This window comes from Buteo buteo, chromosome Z (assembly GCF_964188355.1).
Source record: "Buteo buteo chromosome Z, bButBut1.hap1.1, whole genome shotgun sequence".
Lineage (NCBI taxonomy): Eukaryota > Metazoa > Chordata > Aves > Accipitriformes > Accipitridae > Buteo > Buteo buteo.
Genome location: NC_134204.1, coordinates 35,767,972 through 35,794,591, shown reverse-complemented (window position 1 = coordinate 35,794,591; position 26,620 = coordinate 35,767,972). Strand labels below are relative to the sequence as shown.

Sequence of the window (26,620 nt, the reverse complement as noted above, 5' to 3'; positions counted from 1 at the left end):
TAAGGGTTATTTATGGCAGTGCAGAGTACTTGGAGCCTCATGTGAGTTCATTACTGACAGTATATATATTTGTTACAGTACATTCTTTTTGGCAACAACATTGTATTTTTGGTCTTGTGCTTTTTATTTCCAAAGTCAGCCTCCTTACTTGCAGTGCCTGCTCCCTGTTTAACAGGTAGCCACATCACTGACCTCTAAGGTACTCCTGGGTACCTCCCGTAAGACACCTGGTGGGCTGTGCTGGTACAGAGGTGGTTGGATAAACTGAGTCTGAAGCTGTGGGAAGAAGTGCGGCAGGAGAGGCTGCAGAGGTGAAGTCTGGCTGTCTGCTGCTGGCCCCCGTGGGTCCCTGCAGAGCTGGTGGAGACATTCTCACCTCCCTGCAACAGCAACACCCCAGCTTCCCATGGCCTCCGTGGTGGCACCTCTGTCTTGGGGGTCTCACAGCTGGACAGTGCTTCTGGTATGAGGCATGTAGGGTGAGGAAGGCTGGCCAGCTTTATGACACCAGATCAATGCATGGGAAAAAAAGGTATTTTTCTCTACAAGAAACAGTGCAGGTATGATAACACAGTCATGCTGATTATGAACCTTTCCTGTGAGGTTTACTGTCACTTTCTCATAAGGAGGGCAAGGTGGGTTTGAAGGATTAGAATGAAGAATTGCTGCCCACTGTTCTTGCAGGATAGCGTGCCATAGTTTCAGCCTAATCTTAGTGGGAATAGATCTAAATTTAAACAGGAATAATCTCTTCAGTATGGCAGTTAATTACTTACATGTCATATGACACTGTCAAACAACTGTCACAGGATTAGGTCTGTATGTCCCATCCTACTGTTAAACATTGCTTTGGGATGTGGATGTTTTTTATGTGTACACATTGAGTATTAATGCTCTAAACTGACCATCATATCTTTCCTCTTCTGTTTTATAAAATGCCTTTTGTTAAAACTGAAATTTTTTAAAAAAAAAGAAAAAAAAAGTTAATTTTAGGAAATGTGTATGCAGCTTTCCCAATTACCCTAACTTAAATAACCATGCACTAGAATTATATTTTTCAAAAGCTAGTGTATATAATTTTAACAGGAACTGTACTGAGTTGATTTGCTTTCTGTCCATAAATAGTAGGATAAATAGTAATGCAATGAAGAAATTTGATTGTCCAACTTTATACAGTTAGTCACACACACCAACACAAAGCATCCTACAACTTGTTTGCATAGAGACACATCTAGGTTCCCCACTTTCCCACCTTCCCTACCCCAGTATGCTGGGAGACATAAAAGCAGGTAGATAACAACCCTTCTATCTTTTGTCCAACCCCCTTTCTGTTGAGGAAAAGAAAGTCATCCCACGGAATGTTACTGTTGGCAATGGAGTACCGTATTCTGCAAGTTTGCATGGGGGTATGGATGAGAAGAATGACATCTTTACTCCATCTAAAGGGTTTCTGACTCTTATGTTTCAGTTGTCTGAAAGTTCTTGCATCACTTTCTTCTCTTATGTACATTAATACTTATTGAGCAATGCAAAATAAAATAGTTTATTAGAAAAGATTAATAGAGGATGAACAAGGAAATAATTCAGTTGCTATTGTAAGAAATTTCCTTTTGTTTCCCAAATTTACTCTTGTTTTGCTGTAGCTTTTCTGAATTGAAATATTGTTGTAGTGTTTTGCTTGCCAGCTTGCAGTACTGAAAATGGCATTGGAAGAAATTCTAGTCTAGTTCCTCTCCTTAGGTTTTTCACTACAAATCACAAAAGATAATACATTGAAGTGGTTTCTCTGTTGTGAAATGGCAAAACAGCACAACAGAGTGTTTGATTAGCCTTGGGCATGGTTCCTGATAGGAAAACCAGTGTCACAGTGTAATAGACTGGATTGTGCAATATCAAAGGTGTGGCTGTGAAAATAACATTGGCGCTAAGTAGGCTGATTTGAAGATGGGAGGTTATCAAATCTTTTGTACACTGAAATATTCTATTCTAGTATAATATTTTCATATGTAAAATGGTTTGCTGTACTTGATGTAGAAGCAAAAATAAAACTGAGATCAGGTTTTCAAATGTGAAGAGAGCAGCTCTCTTGAAACCTTAACGCTGACTGCTCCTCAAATTCAGAACACTCTCAGCTGCCAAGCAACATGCACATATATCCCCATGTAAGACCTCACTGTTTCCGTCAAAAGCAAGTACAAAGGCCTTCACACTGAGAATTGCTATACATGTCTCAGAAAGTCACAAAAAAGAACTGATCATGATTTTTTTGTTTGTTTGTTTGGTTTGTTTCGTTGATTTTCCACTCAGGAAAACATTGATTGTCAGAACTGAATTTTTCATGGAAATAAATCAATTTTTAGGAGGACTTCTCTCTGGTCTGACATAAAACTTACAGTGAGGGGGAATGAGACACCAATAAGCCAATGATTAAGGCACAGATTTGGATAATGGGAGGGCTAGATGCAAAGCCTGATCTCTGCCTGATACTGAACAGGAATTCTAGCAAGTCTTACTCTGTTCTAGGCATCAGGCATCTCAGACACCAAGCTGTTCATGCACATCTGTCTTTCTCTCCTATTTATTAACAAAAATATGTCACCATTCCTTTTTTGTGAAGATAAATGAATTAAAATGGTTTGATTTTCAGGATTCTTGGTTTCCATCCAGCCTCAGTGCCAAGTCTTTAGGATAGATATAACAAAGACTTTTTCTTACAAATGAGAGTTGGTTGTGCTTTAGAGTCACTCAGCTGTCAATATTCAGTGTTAGCTGCCTTATTAAGACCTACAGTTGAGAAATACGGAACACTTACAACGTTAAAGGAAATCAGTCTGAGCACATCTGAAAATTGGTGATGCTAGCTCTGCCTTGCAGAGTGGCCCTGCTGATTCTTCACATGCACAGGTGCAAAACAAAACTGATTCTCCTGAGCACAGTGGGATTTGTCATGATTCATCATACAGCTATCCAATGTGAATTTAAAATTTTACTTAAGTTTTCACACATGCTTCACACAAGCGTACCTACTAGATGTGGTGAAGGCGGTGGAGAGTGAGGCCTGGCTGGATGTGAAGTATATAGTGTATCCTGCCACCAGAAATTATCCCAGTTACTGCCTCTGTGAAAAGAGCGGTTAGTTTAAAACTGTAGTATGAAAGGATGCCTCTTATAGCTTGCCAGTGGTGCTATGGACTCCGTAGATTTCCTTCTTTCACTATGGTTATATATAAAGTAAGTTGAACGTTATTTTATCTTGCTTTCTCTGAAGGTGAACTAATGAGTTGTAAATGAATCTTTACAGATTGTTGTCTGCAGGAGTGTACCTTGTAAAGAAAGACTTGTGAAACTAAGCAGTAGAAAAGATATTAATGTGGAGAGTTAAAGAATAAACTGGGTTAAAAGAGATTTAATATTTGTTAATGATTTCTTCTTACTCTGCTCATGAGCATGTCTCACGAGCAAGAAGGAGAAGCTGCCATGTTGTAATGGTGAGCAAGAAAGCAGATCAGGTGTCCAGAAACAGGCAGGTGGATGTTTGAACTTGCCCTGGATCACTGCTTGATTCCAGCCGAATTCTGCCAACAGGTGGTTTGTTGAGTGGTGTGCCAAGGTGACATTCATCCAGGGAACTGCCTGGATGACAAGCTGCTTCAGACTGCGGAAGAGAGTCTTTTCTTTGATGAGGAAACTGCCAAAACTCATGTCTCATTAGTGTTTCCTAACGTTCTTTGGAAGTGAACAACAGTTTAATTAAAGGCTGATGTAAACATGTTTCTGCACACTTTCCCCGCAGCATTTTATCACATTAGAATTGATCAAAATTGTTGCCTTGGGCTGTCTTGAACAGCTATACATCTGGAGCACCATTTGTGCAAGCTGCTGATGAGCAGGCTACATACGTTATGCTTCACAGCAGCTCTTCTGCCTTCCTAGGTAGACAGATTTACCTTGTTGGGAGATGAGATGATCTAACTCTTTTTATTTGCATAAGGCCTTTTTTCTTTGATGTGATGCTTTAAAATGTATAACATGCCACCCGTTTGGGTGCATACATGCTGTATCTCCACAGTAATATGAGAATACAGGCAAGAGTGATTTGGAACAACACCAAGAATTAAAAACAAAAAAACAAACCACCACAAAAAAAGCCTATTTTTCACATTTGAAGAAAATTCTCAGCAGGACAGGACACAGTGTCTGATTAATGTTGACCTTCTGATAACTTTGTCCAAGTGCTTTTGGCATCTTTCTGCTTTTCATCTGTACTTAGCATTTTTTCCAATAGTCTACAAATAAATCACACTTGAAACTGTTTTATTTTCATTCTCAAAGTAATAAGGATTGGAATCTCATTCCTGAAACTTTGACACAGACATAAGAGCAAGTGGCCTATTTTTGTGACCTCTGTTTGTCATTCATTATGTAATTTTCAGTATATAACTAAGCTCTATGTAGCTACTACACTATATTTCCTGATGTGGAAAAAATAAGACATGTTTTAAGATCAGAAAAATGTGTGTTTTCTATTATGTAGAAACTACTTGTGAAATCATATGAAGTCTCACTGTCACTTTAACTCATCCTGCTTTATTTAAAGGCACTGTTTCTTATACGCAAAATTAAAGACAGTGAAAAACTGCTTTGCATTTTTTTTTCCACTTTTTGTTTTTGTAACTGGTAACTCTCCAAAGAAATGTAACTTGTGTGTTTTCCTATTAAAGCTCTAATCCTCTGCTCTTGGTCAAGGAGGAGATGGCTGCAGCCTTTCTTCCTAACCTATACAAACAGTTCTGTCTACCCTGTCGGCTTCATCTGTTATTTGGCAGTGGCCCGAGTATGAATGCTGCGTTGTGATGGCCAGGCATACATGGGGAGAGCCACGGGGGCTGCAGGGGGGAAGGGGCTATCTGAATTACTTCTCAATGCAAAGTGCATTGTTTTAACAAAGAAGCTGCTGCCTGCACTTCAGCCGTTATTCTCTGCAGTTGCCTATGCTATATATAACGAGTCTTCTTCTGAAAGTACTTCATGATGGTGTGCTGTGCAGTGTGTGTTAAAGTCGCTGTTTTGGTGGGTAAGAAGTATTTTTATGGCAGGGCTGAATTTTCTCTTCTGGACTATGAGTTGTGATCACCTTGATGAGGAAACAGTCTTCTGTATGAGAAGTTCATTGCATTTGCTTTGTGATTTATGCTATTTTCTATGTGCTAACTGCAATTCTTACTTGTGTAAAGTAGGAGCAGGAATAAATTACACATTTTTAAAGCAAATGCTAGGGTTATCATAGTTACCAGTCTCCTTTTCAATAGATTCTTTTCAAATTAGTGATGCCACTGGGGGGTTAATGGGTACTCTGATTACATTGCACTTTATATAGCATACTTCTTCCGAGCAACTACAATATTTTGATTTTGAAAAACACAAAAACTTTTGCTTGTTTAATGAAGTAACAGCCACCAACCAAACTAAATCTCTGCTGCATTCCAGAAATTAGAGCTCTGACGCATGCAGACCTTCAGGAGCTAGGCAGCTCTTTCTTTCATGAATTCTTTTGTTAAATATGAGCTTTACATGAGGAAAAGATTTTCCACTTCCAGCCCATGGTCTCTTTTTCTCTTTGGGAGACTTAAGTGCAGTACTTTTAATCTGAAATAAAATTGAACTGTTTGTACATTCTCTCTTTTGTGAAAGCCTGTATGTGGTAAAGCCAACGAGATATTTGGTCACTGATAAGTTCTGTGACAACTACTGATGACCACAGCATTGTAGTGGAAGGCTGTGTCTACAAGCCATTAGGCACACTTATCTTTTTTTTCAGACTGTAACATTGCAGCATTTCTGCAGAGATAGAGGTCATGCACGCACAGAACCACAGTACAAAGACAATATCTGGTTAATTTTGTCCTGGGCTTTTATAAAACCCTACATCTGTTGTGGAGGTGTGAGAATTTTCTTGCTCTGACGGAACTAGGGCCTTATGTGAAGAAGCTAGGGCTGTCATTTGAGCAGAAAATAAAACATAATGAGATATTTGAAAATTATTCCAGAATTAATGTGTGTTGTTACCATGGTTTGCCTATGCAAAACTCAATTTAAAAAAATTCAGTCTTGCAATTTTAAAAATTATTTCTTAGCTTAGCACAATGTATTCAACAATACTATAACCATTTGGCAACTTTGTCTTTGCTACCTGCTGATAGATTCAAAGAAATAAAATATTGCTCCATTTTCTTCCTCAACAACAATTTATTTACCAAATTTTTACAAGACGGCTAGAGGTGCCTCTGTCAGCACTCAGTGTTTTTGATAACAACATAAAATTGCAACAGATCAGTATAATAAAAAGTATACAGTAACCTTTGTCATATCTGTTAAAACTGAATGAGTGTTGAATTGCTTTGTTGTTAAGAAATTCCTCGCCCTTGCTGAATGTTTCACTGAATAAAATCCTTTCTTTGTGGCCTTCTTGTAGAGGTGAACCTTGCAGGGTATCTGGGAAATCAGCAGACTTAGCAGTCAGGATGAAAGAGGAGTAGGGGACTTGCATGGGGGATGGTGGAGGGGCACTGGCAGAATCTGCTCTGGGTCTTGTGCCAGTGCTGATGCAGGGCTTGACAGCGGGATGGGGCAGAGTGGACAAGTGGTCTTTCAGTTTGATGGGTCCTGCGCTAAGCACGGCTTTCCAGGTGAAAACCCACACTTAAACTCCAGCCAGTTCAGAAAGCATTGGTCCAATTTTTGTCTCATTAAGGCGCTCACATTTTGCAGGCCTGTCTTTGACCTCCAAGATGATTGTATGTCCCCCAGAATAGCACAATAGAGTGTTCCAATATTAAAAGTGCCAAAATCATTTTAAGGGCTAACGTGGTCCATGTAGGAAAGTCAGCTGCAATGTGGCCCCAGGCCAGTAAAGTACTTAAGAAATGATGTTTGCTTTAAACATGAGTTAGTCCCATTGATTTGAAATGGAACCCACTTACGATATTGATGTGTGTCCTATAAAAATATTATAATTAACTTTGAAATAATTTGGTGCAAAGTCCAATGAATGTTGTTTAACTAACTTAAACTTTCAGAAAGAATCCGGTATTTTTGCTTTATACAATATCAGTAACCCTGCGTGGTAGAAATCATACATTTGTCCCTACTGGTGTGTTATCTTCACGTGGTGAACTATAAAGAGACGTTCTTCTTGTTAGGGAAAGTGGAGGGAAGAGGTGGGAAGGCCCTATTTGAGTGTCCTGGTTTTGGCTGGAAAATATGAGATAGAGAAGTTAAAGTACCTTTTATTCTTAGGGAGGTTACATTGTTTCACTATGGTTTTGGGAAGGGTAAGGGATGGGTTTTGAAATAACAAAATAATAAATACCATAACACAGCATGTGTATGGCAGTTACCCTACACACCTGAGTGTAGGTGTTCCATTAAAAAAATGCAATAAAGATTATGTGGCTGTTGAAGGGTCACATGATCTGGTGATGTTCTGGGGAACTGAGAAATGTCTAGGGAGATTCTGAAGATATACATTTCTTCACCGTTTGGCTTGTCTGGTATGAAAGGAATGTAGTTTCTGTTTTGCAGGACAAAGACCAGTTAGGGGATTATTATTCATTCTCAAGTTTGAAAGCAATACTTTAAAATTAGTTTATTGGTCATAGGGGAGCTGCATCACCAAACAATATTTATGCAAGAACAGTAAAAATAAATATCTTCAGTGTACAAAATGATGTGTCCTGAGAAAGGCTTCTAAGCTAATGCCACTGTTCCATTGTTTTTCTATTACAGATATGTCTTCTCCTACAATGAAGAAACCTGAAAAGCCTTTGTTTAGTCCTACTTCTCCCCAGGATTCTTCACCAAGACTGAGCACTTTTCCCCAGCATCATCACCCAGGAATCCCAGGAGTTGCACACAGTGGTGAGGGTTATGGAGGAGGAAGAAAGACCTCCCTATTCATTTGGGCTGTTCTCCTTTCCTACAATCAGATTGTCATGTGTTTTTGCAGACTTTCTTAGAGACCTAACCACATTTATAATACTGGTGAGAGTAGACATGGAACAGGTTGGGGTATCCTTGCAGAAATGCTCATTAAATTCAGCTCAGGTTGTCTGACTGCTGCAAGCCACTGGAAAGGATTTAGGATTAACCAATGAATAAAATAAGCTGTAAGCTACATGAAGAAACTGATGGAGGAAAAATCATCTCTGTCTTTCCTCCTTCCACCTACATCCTTTTTTATTATTGTTGCTATGACTATGTTGTGTTTAAATACCAGAATAGGTAGGATTTAATACACAAGAGAAGTCACAACCGTGTTCACTATGTGACACAATGAAATAAGTACCAATTCTTCTTCTGAATACTCTGTCTAAAGAGGTAGAATCCTGATAAATATTTTTCAACACCTGTTTTCTGAAATCCATAGGAAATCCATAATAAAACTTCACTTAAAGTGTGAAGGAGACACTTGAAATGTGATGGTATACATGTTATCTTGAGGGTTTATCAGGAATGACAGTGAAATTCCAGCATCATGGCCTGTTTAATTTTAGAGGTGAGAGTGACCCTGATTCTTCAGATGAGAACATGGTCCTTGGAAGTCTCCCCTCCGCAGCTCATCACGTCTCCTTACAAACTGCATATCAAGGGATTCATTTCTTGAGCGAAGTTGGGTGACTAGAGGAGTAAAACAGATTTGAGGACTCTTTCTGCTTTTCTTTAACATGCAGTGCTGCTTTGAGAAGTTTCTGTTTTGTGATTGCTCCATGATTTCATGTTCCTTCCTTTCTTTCAGTTCATGCGTAAGGACTATTTTCCCCATAACATTCACTTACTTTGTATTATGAAAGTGAGCCTGGACTCATTCTGGTCTCTGTAAGGTTTCCATTATCAGTAAATACTCAAGCACATCGAGATGATGGATGAAATGGAAGGGATAGATTTCTGCTCACTTGTGTTTGTTTTGCACAGCTCCCACGTCAGAGCAGAAACTAATGTTTTTTGATTGAACTGAACTGGTGGGGCTGTGACTAAAATGAGCCTGTCACAAAAGAAGCTTCCATAATTATGTTTGGCCCTATACTTATGCATAGATCTTTACATTTGCTGTAGTGTATAACTTTTAGATATATGAATCTGAGTGACGGTCATAACCTAATTTGTTGATGAGCTATTTACTTGCTACAAAACCTGATTTCTATCTGTGTAGCCTGTTCTATTATGCCAGTGAGCAATGTTTTTGAGATTTGCCAGGTTTTGATTACCATGTACAGCAATTTTGGAACATCCTTACTGTTGTTTTTAATTGAGCAAACTATGACTTGGTCCTAGCTCAAAAATAGCAAGTCATTTAAAAATTAAGCTGAAAAAAACCAAAGATGAGAGAGGTGATCCAGAAAAGCAGTGTTGGTGTGCTTGTGCTGATACAGTGTAGAACCGTGAGCAGTTTATAAAATACCTTGCTTATACAGACCTGATTTTGTACCCTCCCTCTAATGAAAATGAAAACACTGTTGTCTTCTCTATTTCCATTGAACTCAGTAGCTCCTTTTTAATATGTTGCCAAGTAGGTGCCCTCTAGATATGTAGTAAGGGTGGAAAGCGGGTTGTTGTGCAGTGTGATAGAGGAACACTCTCCACTTCCAGCCAGACGACTGGGCAGCAGCAGGACATGCTGTACATTCCTTCCACTGTGAAAACATTGCTGGTTGTTTAGGCATTACATATAGTCTATAGATAGAGAAGTGTGTGTTTGTAGGGGCTGGGAAGAAAAAGAATGCAAAGAAAAATATGTACAGGGTAGATATTTTTTGTTTGTTAGAGATATTTTTATTGGATGGGTTGGTTTCCCAGGCCCTGCAGTTGAATGTTCATTAGTATTTTCACAAAGGTCAGCTAATATTCATGGCATTATTGATGAGTAGTTACTAGCCCATCCCCACATGAGGCAAGTAGAGGGCAATGCAGTGAGGAATCACTAACTGTTTCTTAGGACTTGGTGACTTTGCTCTCCTCTGCTGGGATGCTGTGGATAAAAGTGTAGGTTTTATTTATTAAGATATTTGTTATGTTTATTTGGGCTCCAGATGGGAAAACTGTATAATTGAAATGTCTTTTATGCCACAGAATGATTACTGTTTAAAGAAAAAGTGAAAAAATATGATGGCATAACCTGCAAAACCAATCCAAGATACAGTATTTATGAATTTGAAACAGTAGCACTTTCCATTGCCTGGGATAATGTAAGGGGAGGACATGTAAGTTTTTCTGTAAAGATGCCATGAAGCAGGAGTGCAGTGTACTGATTTATAACTGACTTTTTATTTTTCTTGCTGTAATACAGAGGTGAAGAATTTTAGAAGAAACAAGATGCGAAGTAATTTTAATTTTATTTTATCTTCTCCAGTCATCTCAACTAGAACTCCACCTCCACCTTCACCATTGCCATTTCCAGCACAAGCTATTCTCCCTCCTGCCCCATCTAGCTACTTCTCTCATCCAACGATCAGATATCCTCCCCACCTGAATCCTCAGGATACTCTGAAGAATTATGTACCTTCTTACGACCCGTCCAGCCCGCAGACTAGCCAGGTACTGTAAAACAATGTGAACCCTCCAAAAGAAATCCTGTGAGGAATGTATGTTTACCAGGGTGTCTAAACCAATATCTCACTAGTTCTGGTCTTAGAGCAAGCTGGGAGCTGTCATATAAGCAAGCCAGTGACTTTTCCTGTTCAGCGTGGTTGAATAAAGGGTGCAGGTTAGTCATATCCACTCGCTGTTCCTCTGTCAAGCATAAGAAAAATACTTGTACTGAATGACCCAGCAGCACTAACAGGGCAGGTCCCAGTCCTGCACCCCTCCTGCAGGCTGGGCACCTCTGTGGCCATGCAGGGCCACCGGAGATGAACCTCCTGCTGCAGGATTGAGCAAGGAGTGTGCTGATACATCCACGTGCATGTATGCACATGCACAGACATACAAGTATATTTATAGACCAACAATGAAAATAAACTCTGGCAAGGTAACGCTTGTCCTGTTTCATAGGCACCTGACATTTGTTTGCACAGATGCAAAGACATTACTGTAATGAGCACAGCACAGACCCACAAAATCGTTTTTTCTTCCTTTTGTAGAGAACATGCAGTAACAGATGAGTTCCTGGCTGCTACACTGATTCAGAATTGTGTCTGATATGGGAAATGAACATGGTTTTCATTAGTGAAGTAATTTGTGAAGGACTGTGTGCAAAACTACTTTCCATGATAGCATCAGCACATAGCGTTAGCATGTGATCTGCACTACAGGATAAACTGCAGTTGAGACTTGGTCTGACAATATTTGGAATATTTCCAGTGTCAATGTAATGTAATCTTTGCTGCTCAGGCTGTTTTTTATTTTTGATGCCTTGTCTGAAAGACTCCTGTGGAGTCCTGTACCTTGTGCTTTAGCACATTTTTTGGAAGAGCCTTGCGAATGTAAACTGAAGAGACCACGGTCAGGTGTTCCTGCTCCTAAGAGTTAGGTTCCTCTGGAAGGACTGTCTTATCAGGGATGAAGGGATCGCTGTGACAGTATTTTGGTTTGGGCTTTGTTTTGTTTTGTTTTTCACCAATAATGACAAGCCTTTCAGCGTGTGTTTCAGGCACAACTTGAGACTGAATCAAACTTTCTGTGTTGAATAACAGACACAGGCCCTCTAGGCTGTTCAGAAGGTCATTGTGGCTATTGTCCCCAGGGGATACTGCTCTGGTCCAACTGCATGACTTTCTACATATCTAAAAAAAAGTGGGTCCATAAAATCAAAATTTACTTTGAAGGGAGAAATCCTAACTATGAGATTTTTGTTGGTGACAATATTAATGCAAATTAAACAAAAAAGTGAAAATGAAGTATGTTGGCTTTAGAATACAAATTGCTATCTGTGCATGGATTAAAAGTCTTTCAGTCCCATATAGCATTTTTGCTGAGACTCAGCTGGGAATGTTGCATGCAGGACCTGATTTTAATTTGTGTAAAATTTCCATGAATAACAAAGTCTAATTAAGACATCCATTAAAAGTCCTTAACATTAATTCAGTGAGGAAAATCTTAGAGTTCTGTTGGATTTTTTTTTTTAAACTGATGTCTTAATTAGGCACTATTAAGGGAAAAATTATGCAAATTAAAATCAGGCCCTTTCTGTTATGCATTTCTTTAATTATTCAGTGCTTGTTTTACTTACATTTTGATTTCTTATATATATTAAAAGAGCAGATCAGGTGATAATCTCTGGATTGTTCAGTGTTCTGCTTTGGATCATTGCTGAAAAAATACAACATCTAAATGAAGTATCTGACTTTCTTTAAGACAGTTGACAAATGCACTGTCATGTGATTTTAACACCAGGGAGTATATTAATTGAGCAGGAGAAGTGCTTTCAGCTCTTTGCCCAACAAGAGTCTTACTCACTTCTCTTGTCTTACTCTCTTCCCTTATCTGTGGTTGAAAGATTAATCTTTAGACTCAAAAGAGAAAATTTTACTCTGCTGATTTTTTTCAGAGTAGTAGCAAACTGAAAACACATCCTATTCTTATGTTGTGGCACCATAGGGAATAACAGGCTAAATTTACTCAATTTACTACTTTCATCACCTTTCATAACCTTTATATTAGGGTAACGTTCTTCATTTCATTTGATGTTTGATTAGTTCTTGAGAAGAGGTGATGGGGTTAAACAACACCAAGTATGGGATTCTAGGCATCTGCATCAGCTATTCTCCGCTATTTATTATCATTAATCACTATTATTAGTGGAATCTCTTTTAAATTTAATTCTTTAAAGTTCACCTCTGAGATATGCTATACATCAGGAGTTGCATGCCCAGTCAAATTATCTCTAAATAAAACAGTTAAAGGATGGCTGTACAAAAAATAAAATGGCAAGAATAATTTTTTGCTTAGGAAAAGAAGAAGCAGCCGTCTGTGAAGTTTCAGTGACAAAAGGGAATTGTTCTGATACAATGGCATGCTTTGAGCCAAACCAGTTTTTCTTTTCTAAATAAAACATGAATTTTTATTCAAACAAATTTAATTATTATAAAATGCAAAACTGCATCTGTAGGAATACCACATCAAATTTAATTATACTTTCCCACCTCAAAACATACTCATTTGGATTTCAAAAGGAGAACTATGATGATAGTTTTAATTTCAGCTTTAGAAATAGAAAGGATGGATACCCTGACAGCATTTACCTAAAATGAACTGTTCCTCCCCAACATCTTTCAGTAATATGCTAATTTAGATTGTTACGACAAGCAACTGAGATGCCTTGTACTCCCCACAGCAATTTTGAGATTAATTACATTACTGCTGCCCTGATTATAGTGAGACAGTCATGCTATTCAATGGAACACTTTAAGTAAAATTAGTTTAAAGATATAGAGCTCCCATAGGTTTCCACGGTGGGAAGCAGTGGGCAATTTTCTTGACATAATGTTAAATACTCCAAATTATGTGTGATGAACAGTCAGGAAGTTCAAACAGGCCCTTTGGCTGCAGTGAAAAATGATTCAACAATGGATGCGCCTCAGCAAAAGAGAGCCGTGGCTGTTGGTTTCTTGCATATCTGCTTTTTAGCCCCTGTTCAATCTGGAGAATAAATAAACAAATGTACTGAACAGAAATGGATCTTGTTAGATATAAAGCTGGACTTGCCTCCAACTGGTAGTGTAAAAAGTTCCCAAGGTTTTGAGAACTGCTGTACTTTCCACTAATTAAGTAATTCTGCTGAGCCCTTTTTAGTATACTTATTTCATTGCTTTTCTTCTTAGCTAGGCACACATGTTACTGGATGAGATTGTGTGTATGTGTATGTAACTGTAATACGATGGGGTGCTGATCTCTCCAGAGTTAAATTGATACTGGTCGTTCATTGTAAGTTTCAGCAAAAAGAATAGGTTGGTATGCGTCTAATCCACCTACAGTGTTTATCCATCTACAATGTATTGATGTTTTCAAAACTATCACAAATTTTGAACATGTATTTCCTTTTTGAGTGATTCCAGATGGGTAGATCTTTTAATCTTGGAAGATATTACCTCCTCTGTGTATAGGTACATGTGTGTGCGCACACACACACAAATCTGCACACACTTGAAACACATTAATAATTGAGAGTGTATGAATGAATATACAGTACCAAAATCAGACTTCCAGTGAGCCTGAACAAATCACCAAGCATGACAACACTTGTGTGGCTGAAGTCAAAACCAAAAGCTCCAAACTTAATGCCCCATCAAGTTAAATGGACAAAGGTGTACTGAATCACAGAAGAAGGGTCAGCAATTGTATGAAGGAAACAATGGTAAAGCAAACAGTTAAGGTGAATGCTGCTGAAGAACATCCTGGCATCAGTGAGAAACTTTTTTTCTGACTGAACCAAGCAATCAGAAGTAGATAATCTTGCAAGCCCTTTGAGTTTGGATTATGAAGGGCACAGTTTACAGGTAACCTTAAATAAAATTTTGTGATATTTTTGATGAAATACGCTGTTTTCAGTGGCATGGTAAAACTGCCTCCAATTTGGGCGAGTTAAGTATTGGACCCTTTCCTTCTTACAATAAATGGCTTACACTTGTTACATGCTACAGTCCAAGTGAACTACTGTCCACATATTGACTAAAATTCCTGGGGCTGTTAAAATGTACTTCATTGCAATATGGGCTAGTGTGCAGCTTTATCTTTTTAATGGTTTTATCTTTGAAGACAGAAATATCTGAACTGCTTGAGAAGAGCTGCTTCTGGAAGCTGGTGAGGCCACTTAATTTCCTCTCATAATTGATTGGGGTATTCAGGTTTTTGTTCAATGAAAGATAGGCACACTCTTCAGGAATGCCAGGCAGATGCTTTGTCATTCTTCAATACAATAACTGCAGTCATTTAGCAATGACGAGTGAATCTTGTGAGGCTCTGTTTGGGCTGGTCAAAGGGTTTCCTGTTGGTTCGTGGGAGAATACTAGCAGAATAAGCCGACACAAGCGATATGTGTCCATGCGGTTTCTTCAGTATAGCTAGTGCCTTTATTTGTTGTCATTTAATAGTTTTCAGCTCTTGGGCAAGTCTTTCCTTGTATTTTTTTAAGAAATTACTGAAGATTAAATATGGCAATGTGCTGGTTTTGATCGTAATTGGGAGGCAGAGAGTACTAGCTTAACTGTATCTACTGACAAGGCATTTAAAGATTTAATTGCAGTTGTAAATGATTGCTTTGTATTTAGTTTGCTCATTTTTAGTTTATTAAATGCACAGTTATAAGTTTCCAGAGTGCACAAAATACCATTTAGCCCAAAGATATCTTTTGAACATTTATCTACAAAGAGATTTCCTTTCCCATGTTATGTAATACAGACTTACCCTGTTGTTAAGGCAAATATACAAGGAACGCTGGGCGTTTCCTTGTGTTCTACCTGTTGACAAATAATTCAGATTTTGTGAACTCACAGGTAAAATTGTGATTCAGGATAGAGGACTCTTTGTCTAGAATGTCTTATGATATCTGTGTCTGAACATGGGTTGCTGAAGCTCTGCAGTTGCTCTCAGTTTCAGCAGCGTTAGGTCAAGAGGAAAATGTTTTCTCAAGTGGATAAGACTCAGAGCTTTATAAATCAAAGTCAACGCCTTGATTTCTCTCAGAACGTAGTACAGAAGTGATGTTGCCAGCCAAGACTGGCAACAACTTGTTTTTTCTAAAGCTAATTCCTCAAGCAGACAGGTAGCTGTGTCACACCACCTGAAGTTTTTGTGTGGCATCTCTCAGTGAGGTCTGTGTAAGATGTGCTGTAGCAATGAGTTACTTGGGTTGTAAGGATATGGAAGCTAGTGAGATTCATCCCCATGAAAATGGTAAGGGGCACTATAAAAAGGCAAAGTACATTTCTGTTGCTACCACAGTGTCCAATATCAGAAAGGAAATCTGTATAGCCTTACTTCTTGTTAAACAAATGTTTTATGGAGCCCACCAGGTTCAGCTGGAGGAGGAACTGTCCTACAGCACCTTCTACAGTCTCACTGGCAGTGCACTAATAATACCATTCCCTTATGTTTAGCAGAGACTCAAAGACACTGTGTTATATTAGATGATAGGTAATAACTTGAGGATATGTCTTCTGCACATTTGATGAAACTGCTTCCTGTACCATTGAGCTGCCTCTAGTGGGAGACTAACATGCCCACTGGATGTTCACAGGTGATGTAGCATTAGGGTGCCCTAGGCAAAAGCTCTACTGAGGTAAAAGGTTGGGTTTGTGTCATATAACAACAATAACAACAACAACAACAACAACAAAAGGGAGAGTTTGAAAAACAGAAGATACTTCTTCCAGTTTCTTTTACTTGTAGGTTTTCTGAGGCATCTGTCACCCTCTGTGGATATCACAGAGCACAATGGTATGGACTCAAAGACAGAACTTATCAGCTATGATCTCCAGCTTCATAGATGTGTCTAGCAGACAACTGTTAAAACAAGATATTTGGTACATGAGCAGAGGACCAAAATGTGCAGAACTGGATCTTCTACAGCTTCATCAACAAATAATTCAATCAATGGTCTCAAAATTACACTGCCATAGGGTTTTGCAGTGTTGTTCTTTACCATAATATTTGTACTTTTCCATTATAAGGGCCTGGAACTGTTGAGAAGAAATGGGTGACAGTTTACAAACACACTGAATGCAGTTTGACTAAACTGCACTCAGTGATTGATCACTTGGTAATAATAGGGTAACTTTCTTGGGAAACAGAGTTTCTATTGAAAAACCTGTGTTTTGAGATGCAAATATATTGTTCTCCAAGTATAGTGGTTAGCTGGAATAATGTAATTTTTATTAAGCCCTGAAATTTCTTTCTGAAATACCTAGCACAGTCTCATATTTAGCTGTACCTAAGACATGCACAGGATTAAGATGATTTCTGGCCTTTGTTGATTATTTCTTTGAAGATGCTTTGTATTTAAGATTCCAAGGAAAATTGGAATTATTTTATTTGGAATTTGGAATTATAATTACAATTATTTTGTAAAAAAGATACTGTGCAAATCTAAATATAAAATATATTTTATCATTTAAGCCACTCAATAGTTTATGTCAATTGTTTAATAAGTATGTCAAATTTCTGTTATGTTTGGATATCTCTTCTGTAGATGTTAGTGTTGCCATTTCACTATGACATCAGAAAGATTTTTTTAATGCTGGAAGTAGTGAGCTATATGACAAAAGACTGTCCTAAAATATAACTGAAGACCTAAGGTGTAAATATGCTGGTATTTGGGCAAATATGTGAACAGAAGTCTGAGAGGAGTTTAATTAGTTACTGATTATGTTAGTAAAATCCCAGCAGGAAAAACAGATATAGTGAATCCTGATTTTAAGAAAGTCCATATTCATACCTGTTACAAGTTTCTGTTCAAACTTCATACCTAAGGATGAAAGTATGCACAGTGCACAGAATCAGACATTAATAGTCTGACAATCTGAGTTGTGTTACGGCTATGACAGTGAATATAACTCATCTGTGGCTTTGGGCAAACAAATGGATTAATCTGTGGCAATTCAAGATGGTGTGAATTAAAAAGCTCAAAAATGTAACACAGATCTGAAAATCGAATTAGCCTCCAATCCAACAATAGAAAAATGTATATCTGCATAAATTCAGGCTAAATTTGCCAGACCTTCATTGTGTTTGCTTCTTTCCCTTGCCCATTTTCAAATGCACAGCTTGTTTATCTAACACAGCCGCTTCCGTGCAATTTGCTTGAGGTTTATGCCTCAGGCATCATCTCTCTGTGAATCCATTGCACAGACATATTGATGCCCTAGTTGATGGTAACAGTTGATTTTTAAACTGTAAAGCATTTGACTGTAAGAATCTCTTCAGGGGAAACTCAGACTAGAAACTAGAACTTGTTTTAAATAAGGACAAAATGAATTCATATTAAATGATGTGTTATAAATATTTGCACTTGTAATTCAAGTGGATACTGTCTAAATAGATATGTAGTTTCAATACTAAAATATCTTTTGACATAACTGCAAAAGTTGAAAGGAGAACAGGTCACAGAATCTATTTCCAGCAGCCAATTTTCAATAAGATTATGAATTGTCAACTTCAGAGTACTATTTCTGACCAGAAGGTTGCCTTCTTTGCACTGAAAACTTAAAGCAGGACAGAGAACTTGAGAGAGAGAGCACCAGTGTTCTTGAGCTTGTACTGCTATCAGATACCATGGTCTGGAATTTAGACCTTTATTTCAAAAGCTTTTAGTTTTGTGCTTGCAAAGATAACCATAGAAGTGTGAATTGAGTGTAAACCAATGCCGCAATGTCACTGTCAGTCTGAAGACAGGCCTAAGCATTAACTCTGAGACAATTACCTGATCTGTTTAATTAGGACTACTTGATGATCTTAAGCTGCAAACTAATTATGATAATGTAAATATCAGTTTTGTTAGCTGCTTCACTGTTGCTCACTGCATGCAAGAAAGACAAGTATGGTGGTTTCAGGAAGGTTTCTTATGAGTGACATTCATGTAATAGAATTTGGGAGAATGTGAGACTGATTTTCATAAACTCTGTTTTCAAATGTAGCACATCTAGGAAAACTACTAAGTTTTAAGAAAATTTTATGTGTACCATTTTTCATGACAAGCTGTGTCAAAGGGAGGACCTTAGTTCACATGTGAAAGACAGCTAGGATTGTTGAAGAAGAATTATATATGTAAAAGTCCTGGTAGGTACGTGCTTACCTACAACTGAGGTTAGTTAAAAATATAAATACAGGAAACTTTCAGTATGGGGGGAGAAGTTAGGGTCTTAGACATGGTACACCAAGCTCCATCTTGTGTGTCCTTATCCCTTCTTGAGCTATCTTGTTTGCTGAGCAATAACACCTGAACAGTTATTGCAATATACAGTACTTGACATTACTGCAAAATTTTTTAAAAAATGTTATGTTACAAATGTGAAAACAACTTGAAAAGGGAAAAGAATAGATGTTAGAGGTTACAAAAATAAAATCAGAATAAATTATAAAATGCAGCCAGAAGATACTTGGGGAAATGTGCCAATATGCAATAAAATTGTTGAGGCAGGTAACTAGGTTATAATTGCATTTGAAATCTCATGTGCAGAGTCTGAAATGTTGGAACCATAAGAATTAAACTTATTGAAGTAATGAGTTTTCTCTTTTCTTAGTTTGGAGGTTTTATTTTTACATCTAGAAGTTGCAGACCTCTGTTTCATTGTATTGTTTCTGCATGCAGTTTTATACACAGGACAGATATGGAACAATGCCTACCATTTAAGATGACATTAAAAAAAAGAAAAGAAATAGAAATGTAGATGCTTGGTGGGGAGGTCACAAACCAGATCCACCAAAATCACTAGCAATTTCCCCATGGATTTCAACAAGGACAGGATTTCACCCTCGATTTGGTTGAAGTGGGGGGATGTACTGCACTGCTGTTATGTATCACACAGGGAAAAACATGGTTTATATGAGAATGGGGTATTCTTTGCCTTATAACTCAGTTTGCTCATTTGGACCATACGCACAAGGACTAAGCTGAAGCCTATGTGAGCCGTTGCATTCCTGTTGACCTGGGATCACTAGGGAACAGTAGAAGGTGATACATTGCTCTAAATTGTCCTGGTCTCCAGCTGTGTCCTAATTAATTTGAGTCTGGCTTTGGAGACAGAGCTGCTTTTGGAAGCTGATGACACTGTCTGTTTTAATCCATAAACTCCATGGAATCTTCTTTCTTCGTTTTTAGTAAAAGTTGGTCATTTAGATAAGGGATTCTCAGCTGGTTTTGTGATATGTTAGCACACCACATGAGCTAAGGCTCCTAAGGTCGCCCTGTGGTCACAGGTCAGTGACTCCATCTAGGAGCCACCAGACACAACTGGGAGGTGGTAGTCCCTCCAGCAGGCTGTGGGGACAGCTGGCTTCCAGGGCAGGAGAGGGGGCTTGCCTCTGCAGCAGGGTCCCCAGAAACATACTGAAAATCCAGTCCAACATAGCAAGCAGGTCTTACTGACAAGAATTTCAGTGTTTAGGGAAAAGTTTATCATAAGGCCCACCTTATATTTCTGACTGTTTTGCCCACAAATGCTTCAAACTGTGTTGTGGCTCCCTTAGCTATGACAGAGCCTGTTTTATTGCAACATCAAGATGTCTCGAGTTGAACTCTGTACAACTCGCAACTAGCGAGTAAGGGTACTTGCTTCTAAGTTTTGGAGCATCTTAGGTCATTTGTATGGGGAATTTATTTTAGGCAATTCTTAGAGATTTTCTCAATTTATGTTAGTTAAAATTTTCATTTTATTCTAAGGCAGGTGGAGTCAGATTTCTGGTCACCAAGACACCTGGTTTTAGAGGCAGGCAGGCCTTTAAAATAGAACCCACAAAATAAAATTCCTTAAACCACTGCTAAGACAGATCTCAAAGAAAGTGGGCTTATTGACACATACTTAATATATGACTTTGCTGTAATGTAAAGATGTAATTTATATTGTTGTGGAAAGACCTTTGTAATTACTGTGCGAGTTCCCCACTTATGACCTATTGGTCATGTAAGCATGCATGCAGATGCTCAGTAAACTTTGAGGCCACATTATTTTATAGAAATTGTCCTGTATATATTCTGCCACATCTTATTTTCATTTCAATTACACATAATAAGGGAGATCTATCTAAATAGTTAAGTGAATAAAATTTAATGTCGTGTGCCAGTTATTTGGGGAAATTGTGTTATTTGTGAAAGTATTCATTTGAATACTTTCCTTTGAATCCATGCTGCCTTCTTATTTTGAAGCTACTTTGACAGCTGACACTTATTCCTGTTACTAAACTCCTAGTAGTAACTTCTCAGCTTGCGCAACTAGGAAAATGAATGAAAAAGTGGTAAATACCACCTAAATTGCAAGATCCTGGGATTCCATGGCCCTTCTGTCCTCATCCCCACTCCAACACCCCCCCCAAACATACAGTTATGTTTAGGGGGTGACTTTTTTTTCATTTAGAGGGGTAGTTTGTTGGCCACTTCTCATTAGTATACATTTTTACTGTTATTTTTCATTGCAAGTCTTGTGATTTTAGAGAGGGAAATAGTCTGCTAGCCACCCAGTGTTCCTATGAATACAAGGTTGGCCTTCATTTGCACTTATATTTTCTAGTGTTTTCTTCTAGCTTAGTTTTAGATGCCCTAAAGAACAAGACTCTCCCTTGGGGGCATTTGCAATGTCTAGTAGATCATACTGCCAGGAAGTTTCTCCTGTTATTAATTTTAAATTTCCTCCTTCTCGATTTCATTCCATTACCCTGAGTTTATACTTCCTGTACTTTCCAAATAATTCCTTCCTCTTCTGTGTGTTTATACTCTGCACATACTTGCAGTAATTGTCTCAGCGCAGTTATTATTTCATTACCATAGTCATGCTTACCTCTGTTAACCTTTCCTTGTGTCAGTTGAATCAGGTCCTTTATCAGTCCATTTTATACTCTGAGTTATCTCAGATTTGACAGGATCATTCTAATAATAAGATTCCCAGTAGTTTTTGCTTTGTGTGGCTGTATTTTAAAATACCTATGATTCACAGAACACACAATCAGTTTAAGACAAAAGTTATCAGCCACTGTTGAAAAAACTATTTACTACTTGCTTATTTTTACTGCAAGTTATTTACTGTTGGAATATTTACATGCAGAAAGTCTAAGGCATGTTTAAGCGTTGGATAAACATATACATTTACCAGTGAACATTGCCAAATTCAGATGTGCCTATATGCAGACAGTAGCATATTACCTTGATGACCTGTACCATAAGGTCATATGCAGACTGCCTTTTGTATCTATGAAAGAAGTGTCTTTGTTTATTATGCTCTTGACTTGCAAAGTTCCCATTATTAAACACTTCTGTGTTTTTGGTAGGCGGCTTTTGGCCAGATGTTATGACGTACACATTATAGTGCATCATATCCTAACCCTCTTTCCCACTCCCAAACATGTGAATTATTAGTTAGCCTTCCAGTATGCGTAATCTCTGTGGACAGCTGTGGTCAAGTCTTGGTTATGCTCCAAGCCACAGTGGTATGGCATGTGAAAACAGAGGTTTTGCATCATTCATTTGCTCTTAATACTTCATACCCAATACAGGGCCTATGCTTGGTCAGTTTAATCCTGCTATTGTGGGATTTACTGTGCTTCACAGCCACTGCGTGTACAGCAAATATATTTTGAAACAATCTGATGCATGCTGCATCCAGAAAAAAAAGTTTTCCAAAAAGTACTGCTATTTAAGCATGTACTACCTATCTAAGGAGGGATCTGCCTGCTGAAAATATCCTCTAGAAATTCATAGCTTTGTTAGAATAGTGCATTCCAGCGTGCAGGTACTACGGTGATGGACATTCTGAAAAACCCTAAGATAGGTGGGTAGGTTCCTTAAACACAATGTGTATGTTTCACAAGGCATTCTTTTGGTTTTGTTTTGTAGCCTAACAGCAGTGGTCAAGTAGTAGGGAAAGTGCCTGGCCATTTTACTCCAGTTTTGGCACCCTCTCCCCATCACAGTGCGGTGCGACCTGTGACCCTGACCATGACAGATACTAAACCCATCACTACATCCACTGAAGGTGAGGCATCTTCACCTACAGCAACCAGTAAGTATTTCTTTAGGAAACAAAAAATGTCAATTGAAGATTCGATATGATTTCAAATTGAGGCCAGAAAAAGGCGCCTTTTCCTACTATTTGACCAAGTGGATGCTCATCATTTTACATGGAGAGCAAATGTGATCTGACTGCAAAGCTTTTCCTCTCCAAATTTCAACAAATGCATCATGTTACATGCACCAAAGCTTGTGACATGACAAACAAAATGAAAGGGAAAAGCCTGCATATTTGACCACTATTCAAGAAAAAGAAACTGTAGTTGTTCATCTAAGGTGGACATTGTTAAGACATTGAGAAGCAAGCACACCCAGACAGCAAGGTTTTGCAATGGCCTTCAGATGGAATTCCAAACAGACATTGGATAATTTGCTCCTCAATGAGCTTTCCTACAGAAATCAAGCCTTGTTACAACGCATACTGAATCCAAGCTATGACAATTGCATGTTGATATAGGTTGTGTCATTTTTAGCAAAAAACTCTGATGTGGAAAAGAAAACTTTAATTCCTTGTTATTGTTGTGATGGATTGTAGATCCACTGTTCTTTTTTAAAAAAAACAACAACAAAAACCCCCCTAACTTTAATGTTTTAAGCTCTTTATTACTATATAGGACCATATTATTTATCCTATTATCTTCAATGGAATTGCAGTTTTGGAAATAAGAGCAAAGATGTTACTATGTATAGGGTAATTTCTTCTTTTCCAAATACTCATCTTATGCTCAGTGAAGCAAAATTTTGCTTTTTAACTACTTTCTGCGAGACACTTCCAAACATATGCTTTGGAAGAAAACTTACCAGTCTTTAAAAATATTAATCTCTTTAGTGTCTATTATATTAAATGACTTGCTTTAGATCTGTTTAGTATTTGAACTGTGAATCCAGTCCCTAATTTTTGGTCTGTCATTAGGGAGACCATAAACTGTATGTTTCTTAGGTGTTATACTACTTTAAATCTTTTCATTAGAATGTGAAGCAGAGATGAGACTCAAATGCATAGGAGTGGCCGAGATATAAAGGAGGAAAACTAGTTATACCTTTATTATGAAAGGATAGTAGTAACTTTTGGACAAATTCTTGTTTAAGTATAAACAAATAATTATATGGATAGGTATATGGAAGTATTTTAGGTGTTCTTTTAGTATAGCAAAAGTTTTGTTAAAAGGCAGTAGAGCATATCTGTATCCTCCCAGGTAGTTTTTGGTACCATTCTTGCACCTTTTAAGAAGACTTAGTTTCAGCAGCAAACAAGAAGCTGTTGCTCTAACTTTTGGTCTAGATTAGAAAACTGAGAAAACTGAGTTCAGGTATAGTTTCAAGTACTCATGATTTCATTCTGCTTCCTGTTTGACATGATTGTGCCTGGCCTAAATAGCTGTCTCAGATGAGGTCAGGGTTTCTAATACAAATGACAAAAAGAACAAATACAATGTCAGAACTGCGTTGGGATGTTTTCTAGTAATCTGACCATATTATTCATCATAAGGAAAGCAAACCTAATCTGTTCATTGTCCTACTACTAGGGGAAAAAATTTGGATTATATTTTCAAATTAAGTTGGCACCCAGTTTCTTGTGCAATTCAGTGGAACTTAGGTACCTGATTCCCTGTGACCCTTGGAACATCTCAGCTTAGATATTTGAAATAAGGCCTCCTTGTGCATCCACAGCAGTATGCAGGTAACTTCTTGCCTAAATATCCAACGTCTGTCACTACAGCACGTAAATAATAATAAAAAAATCCCTATGTACAAATTTGATTTGAATGTGCCGGTTCTGGATATGAGATAGCATATAAATGCTACGTGTCCAGACTGTTATGGTTCTCAGAGCACGGCAGTAGTCTATCTGCTTGGTAAAGCCTTTTGAAACTGGATCAGTAACTATAAGAGCAAAAAAGTGAAGGAACATAACTTGTTGATGAAGAAAATAGCAAAAAATGAGCGATCATGTCCTGCTGATATATAAATTATATATGAATACATATAAACTGTATTATCAGTCATAACAGACCTTCCACACAGAGTGCTAATGTTAACTTAATGAGAAAATCAAGACTAAATGTGTTTTAAGGCATAGTTTTACTTTTATTTGCAATAACTGGTTGATTGGTTCAAAATATAGAGAGAGACATATATAAAACATATGCTTGGCCAACAAGTTATCATTATTATTCAGTCTGATGAGAATAAACCAGCAAATGATTAGCACTGCTTTTTATTTTGAAGTGCAATAGCAGAATTGTTTTGAATGAGAAAGAACAGCAGGCTTTGATAATATTTGGGAGACCCTGTGGCCTCCACCATAATTTCCTTCTAATAACTGATTAATTTCTATGACAGTTTTTCAGTAAAGCCTGTTTACTGTATAAAGCCTTTTTTTTTAAGAAAAAATAAAATTAATGCATTTCATTTGCTTGTATTTGCTGTGTGACTTTAATACTAACAGGCCAATTCAGTAAGTACTCCCGTGAGCTCCTCACTCGCATCCTTGTGTATGTCTGTTCAATTTTAGTAGTTTTGCTTTGTCTGCCAGCAAGTTTCCAGGCTGTGATGCTGCAAGTTGCAGTGAGGCTATCTCCACACTGGGAAGTGGAGTGAGACCACCTACCTCATTTCATAAGTGCCACCAAAAGCCATGAGAGGGTAATGGCTTTTAGGGATTACTGACAGAAACCAGACAGTAATGTGACCTACAGGTGAAGGATCCACATCCTGTAATTAATCCCAACATCACCTAGCATTCCCTTTCTCCTCAGAAATGGATTTATTTAATCCTCTGCAGCAGACAGCAGGAGACTTCCTTAAATTGTCCCTCAGGGAAGGTGTTTCCTGATGCATAGGGGAGTTGAATATTTAATATTATATTGCACAGTAAAAATCAGCTCCCTTCTTATGAAAATGCTAATCAGATTGCATCCTGTTTCCAAAGGCCTGTAAAGATTCATTTCATGTCACATAAGTAAACTGAACTTTTGATTCCAATTTTTGTTCTTTCACAGTTTTGTTATGGGCTTTCACAGCAGTAAGAATAGTAAGTGTGCAATAATATTTTCTCTCAACATTGTTATCTCAGTGATTTCACTGGTGCCTTAGATTGATGTAATGGAAATGAAAATCTGGCTTGTGATTCCTTCAAATACGTGCTTTATTTAATCACTTAAAAATTTAAAAATATATTAATCAGAGGAACTTTTATTTAACAAGAGACATCATTATGATTTACACATGCACCTTCCATTGAAGTTTATAGGAATTTACATGCCTTTCCAAACTTGGTCCAATTTTTCTTTTGCATTCTGTTAAAATTTAAATAAAGGAAAAACATAGACACATCCTATATATTGCAAAATCATAACTCTGGATCTCTCATATTTGTACTGTACCTGTACAGGGTAATAATTATGATAGGTTGGTATTTTTATCAATCTGTTTTGTTCTTCCTTAATCAGCCTACACAGCCTCAGGCACATCCCAAGCCAATCGATATGTGGGACTAAGCCCAAGAGACCCATCCTTCCTACACCAGCAACAGGTGGGCAAGTTTCACATAGGTGTAATGATATAGAGAAGCTTTTGCGATATTACCTTCCTACGTGTTGCCACAGTTATCTTGGATTAGACTGGGATCCTAAGGGTTTTAGTGTTTGCTATCTGAAGATGAAGCTTATCCAAAACGAAACTGAACCCTTTAAGAAAGATCAATTTAGCACATGCTTTATTTCTTAGATTTGTGCCATCTTAAGGAACTTCTAAGCGTATTTCTTTCAATTATTTTATTTTTCAAGAGCTCATACATGTAAACTTTAATAGGCTTTTAGGAAAGATAATGAGGGGTATAAGGAATAAATATTCATTTCAAAATCAGTTTAAAAAATGAGCAAAATTTCCAAAGCAAAAACTCCAACTTATTTT

The 26,620-nt window shown here is 37.7% G+C and overlaps 1 protein-coding gene across 9 annotated transcripts in view; it reads left to right on the top strand.

Annotated features, from left to right (window-relative positions):
- The window catches only part of NFIB (nuclear factor I B), a 177,430-nt gene that overhangs the window by 125,113 nt on the left and 25,697 nt on the right, over positions 1-26,620 (top strand). For 2 of the 9 annotated variants that reach the window (XM_075020667.1, XM_075020670.1), the window contains exons 7-10: positions 7,786-7,917; positions 10,343-10,590; positions 22,532-22,697; positions 26,158-26,240. In XM_075020667.1, coding sequence (XP_074876768.1) covers positions 7,786-7,917; positions 10,343-10,590; positions 22,532-22,697; positions 26,158-26,240 — 629 coding nt within the window. The remainder of the gene's footprint in view (positions 1-7,785; positions 7,918-10,342; positions 10,591-22,531; positions 22,698-26,157; positions 26,241-26,620) is intronic. The other 7 variants (XM_075020672.1, XM_075020676.1, XM_075020673.1 and 4 more) reach the window with 5 other exon arrangements.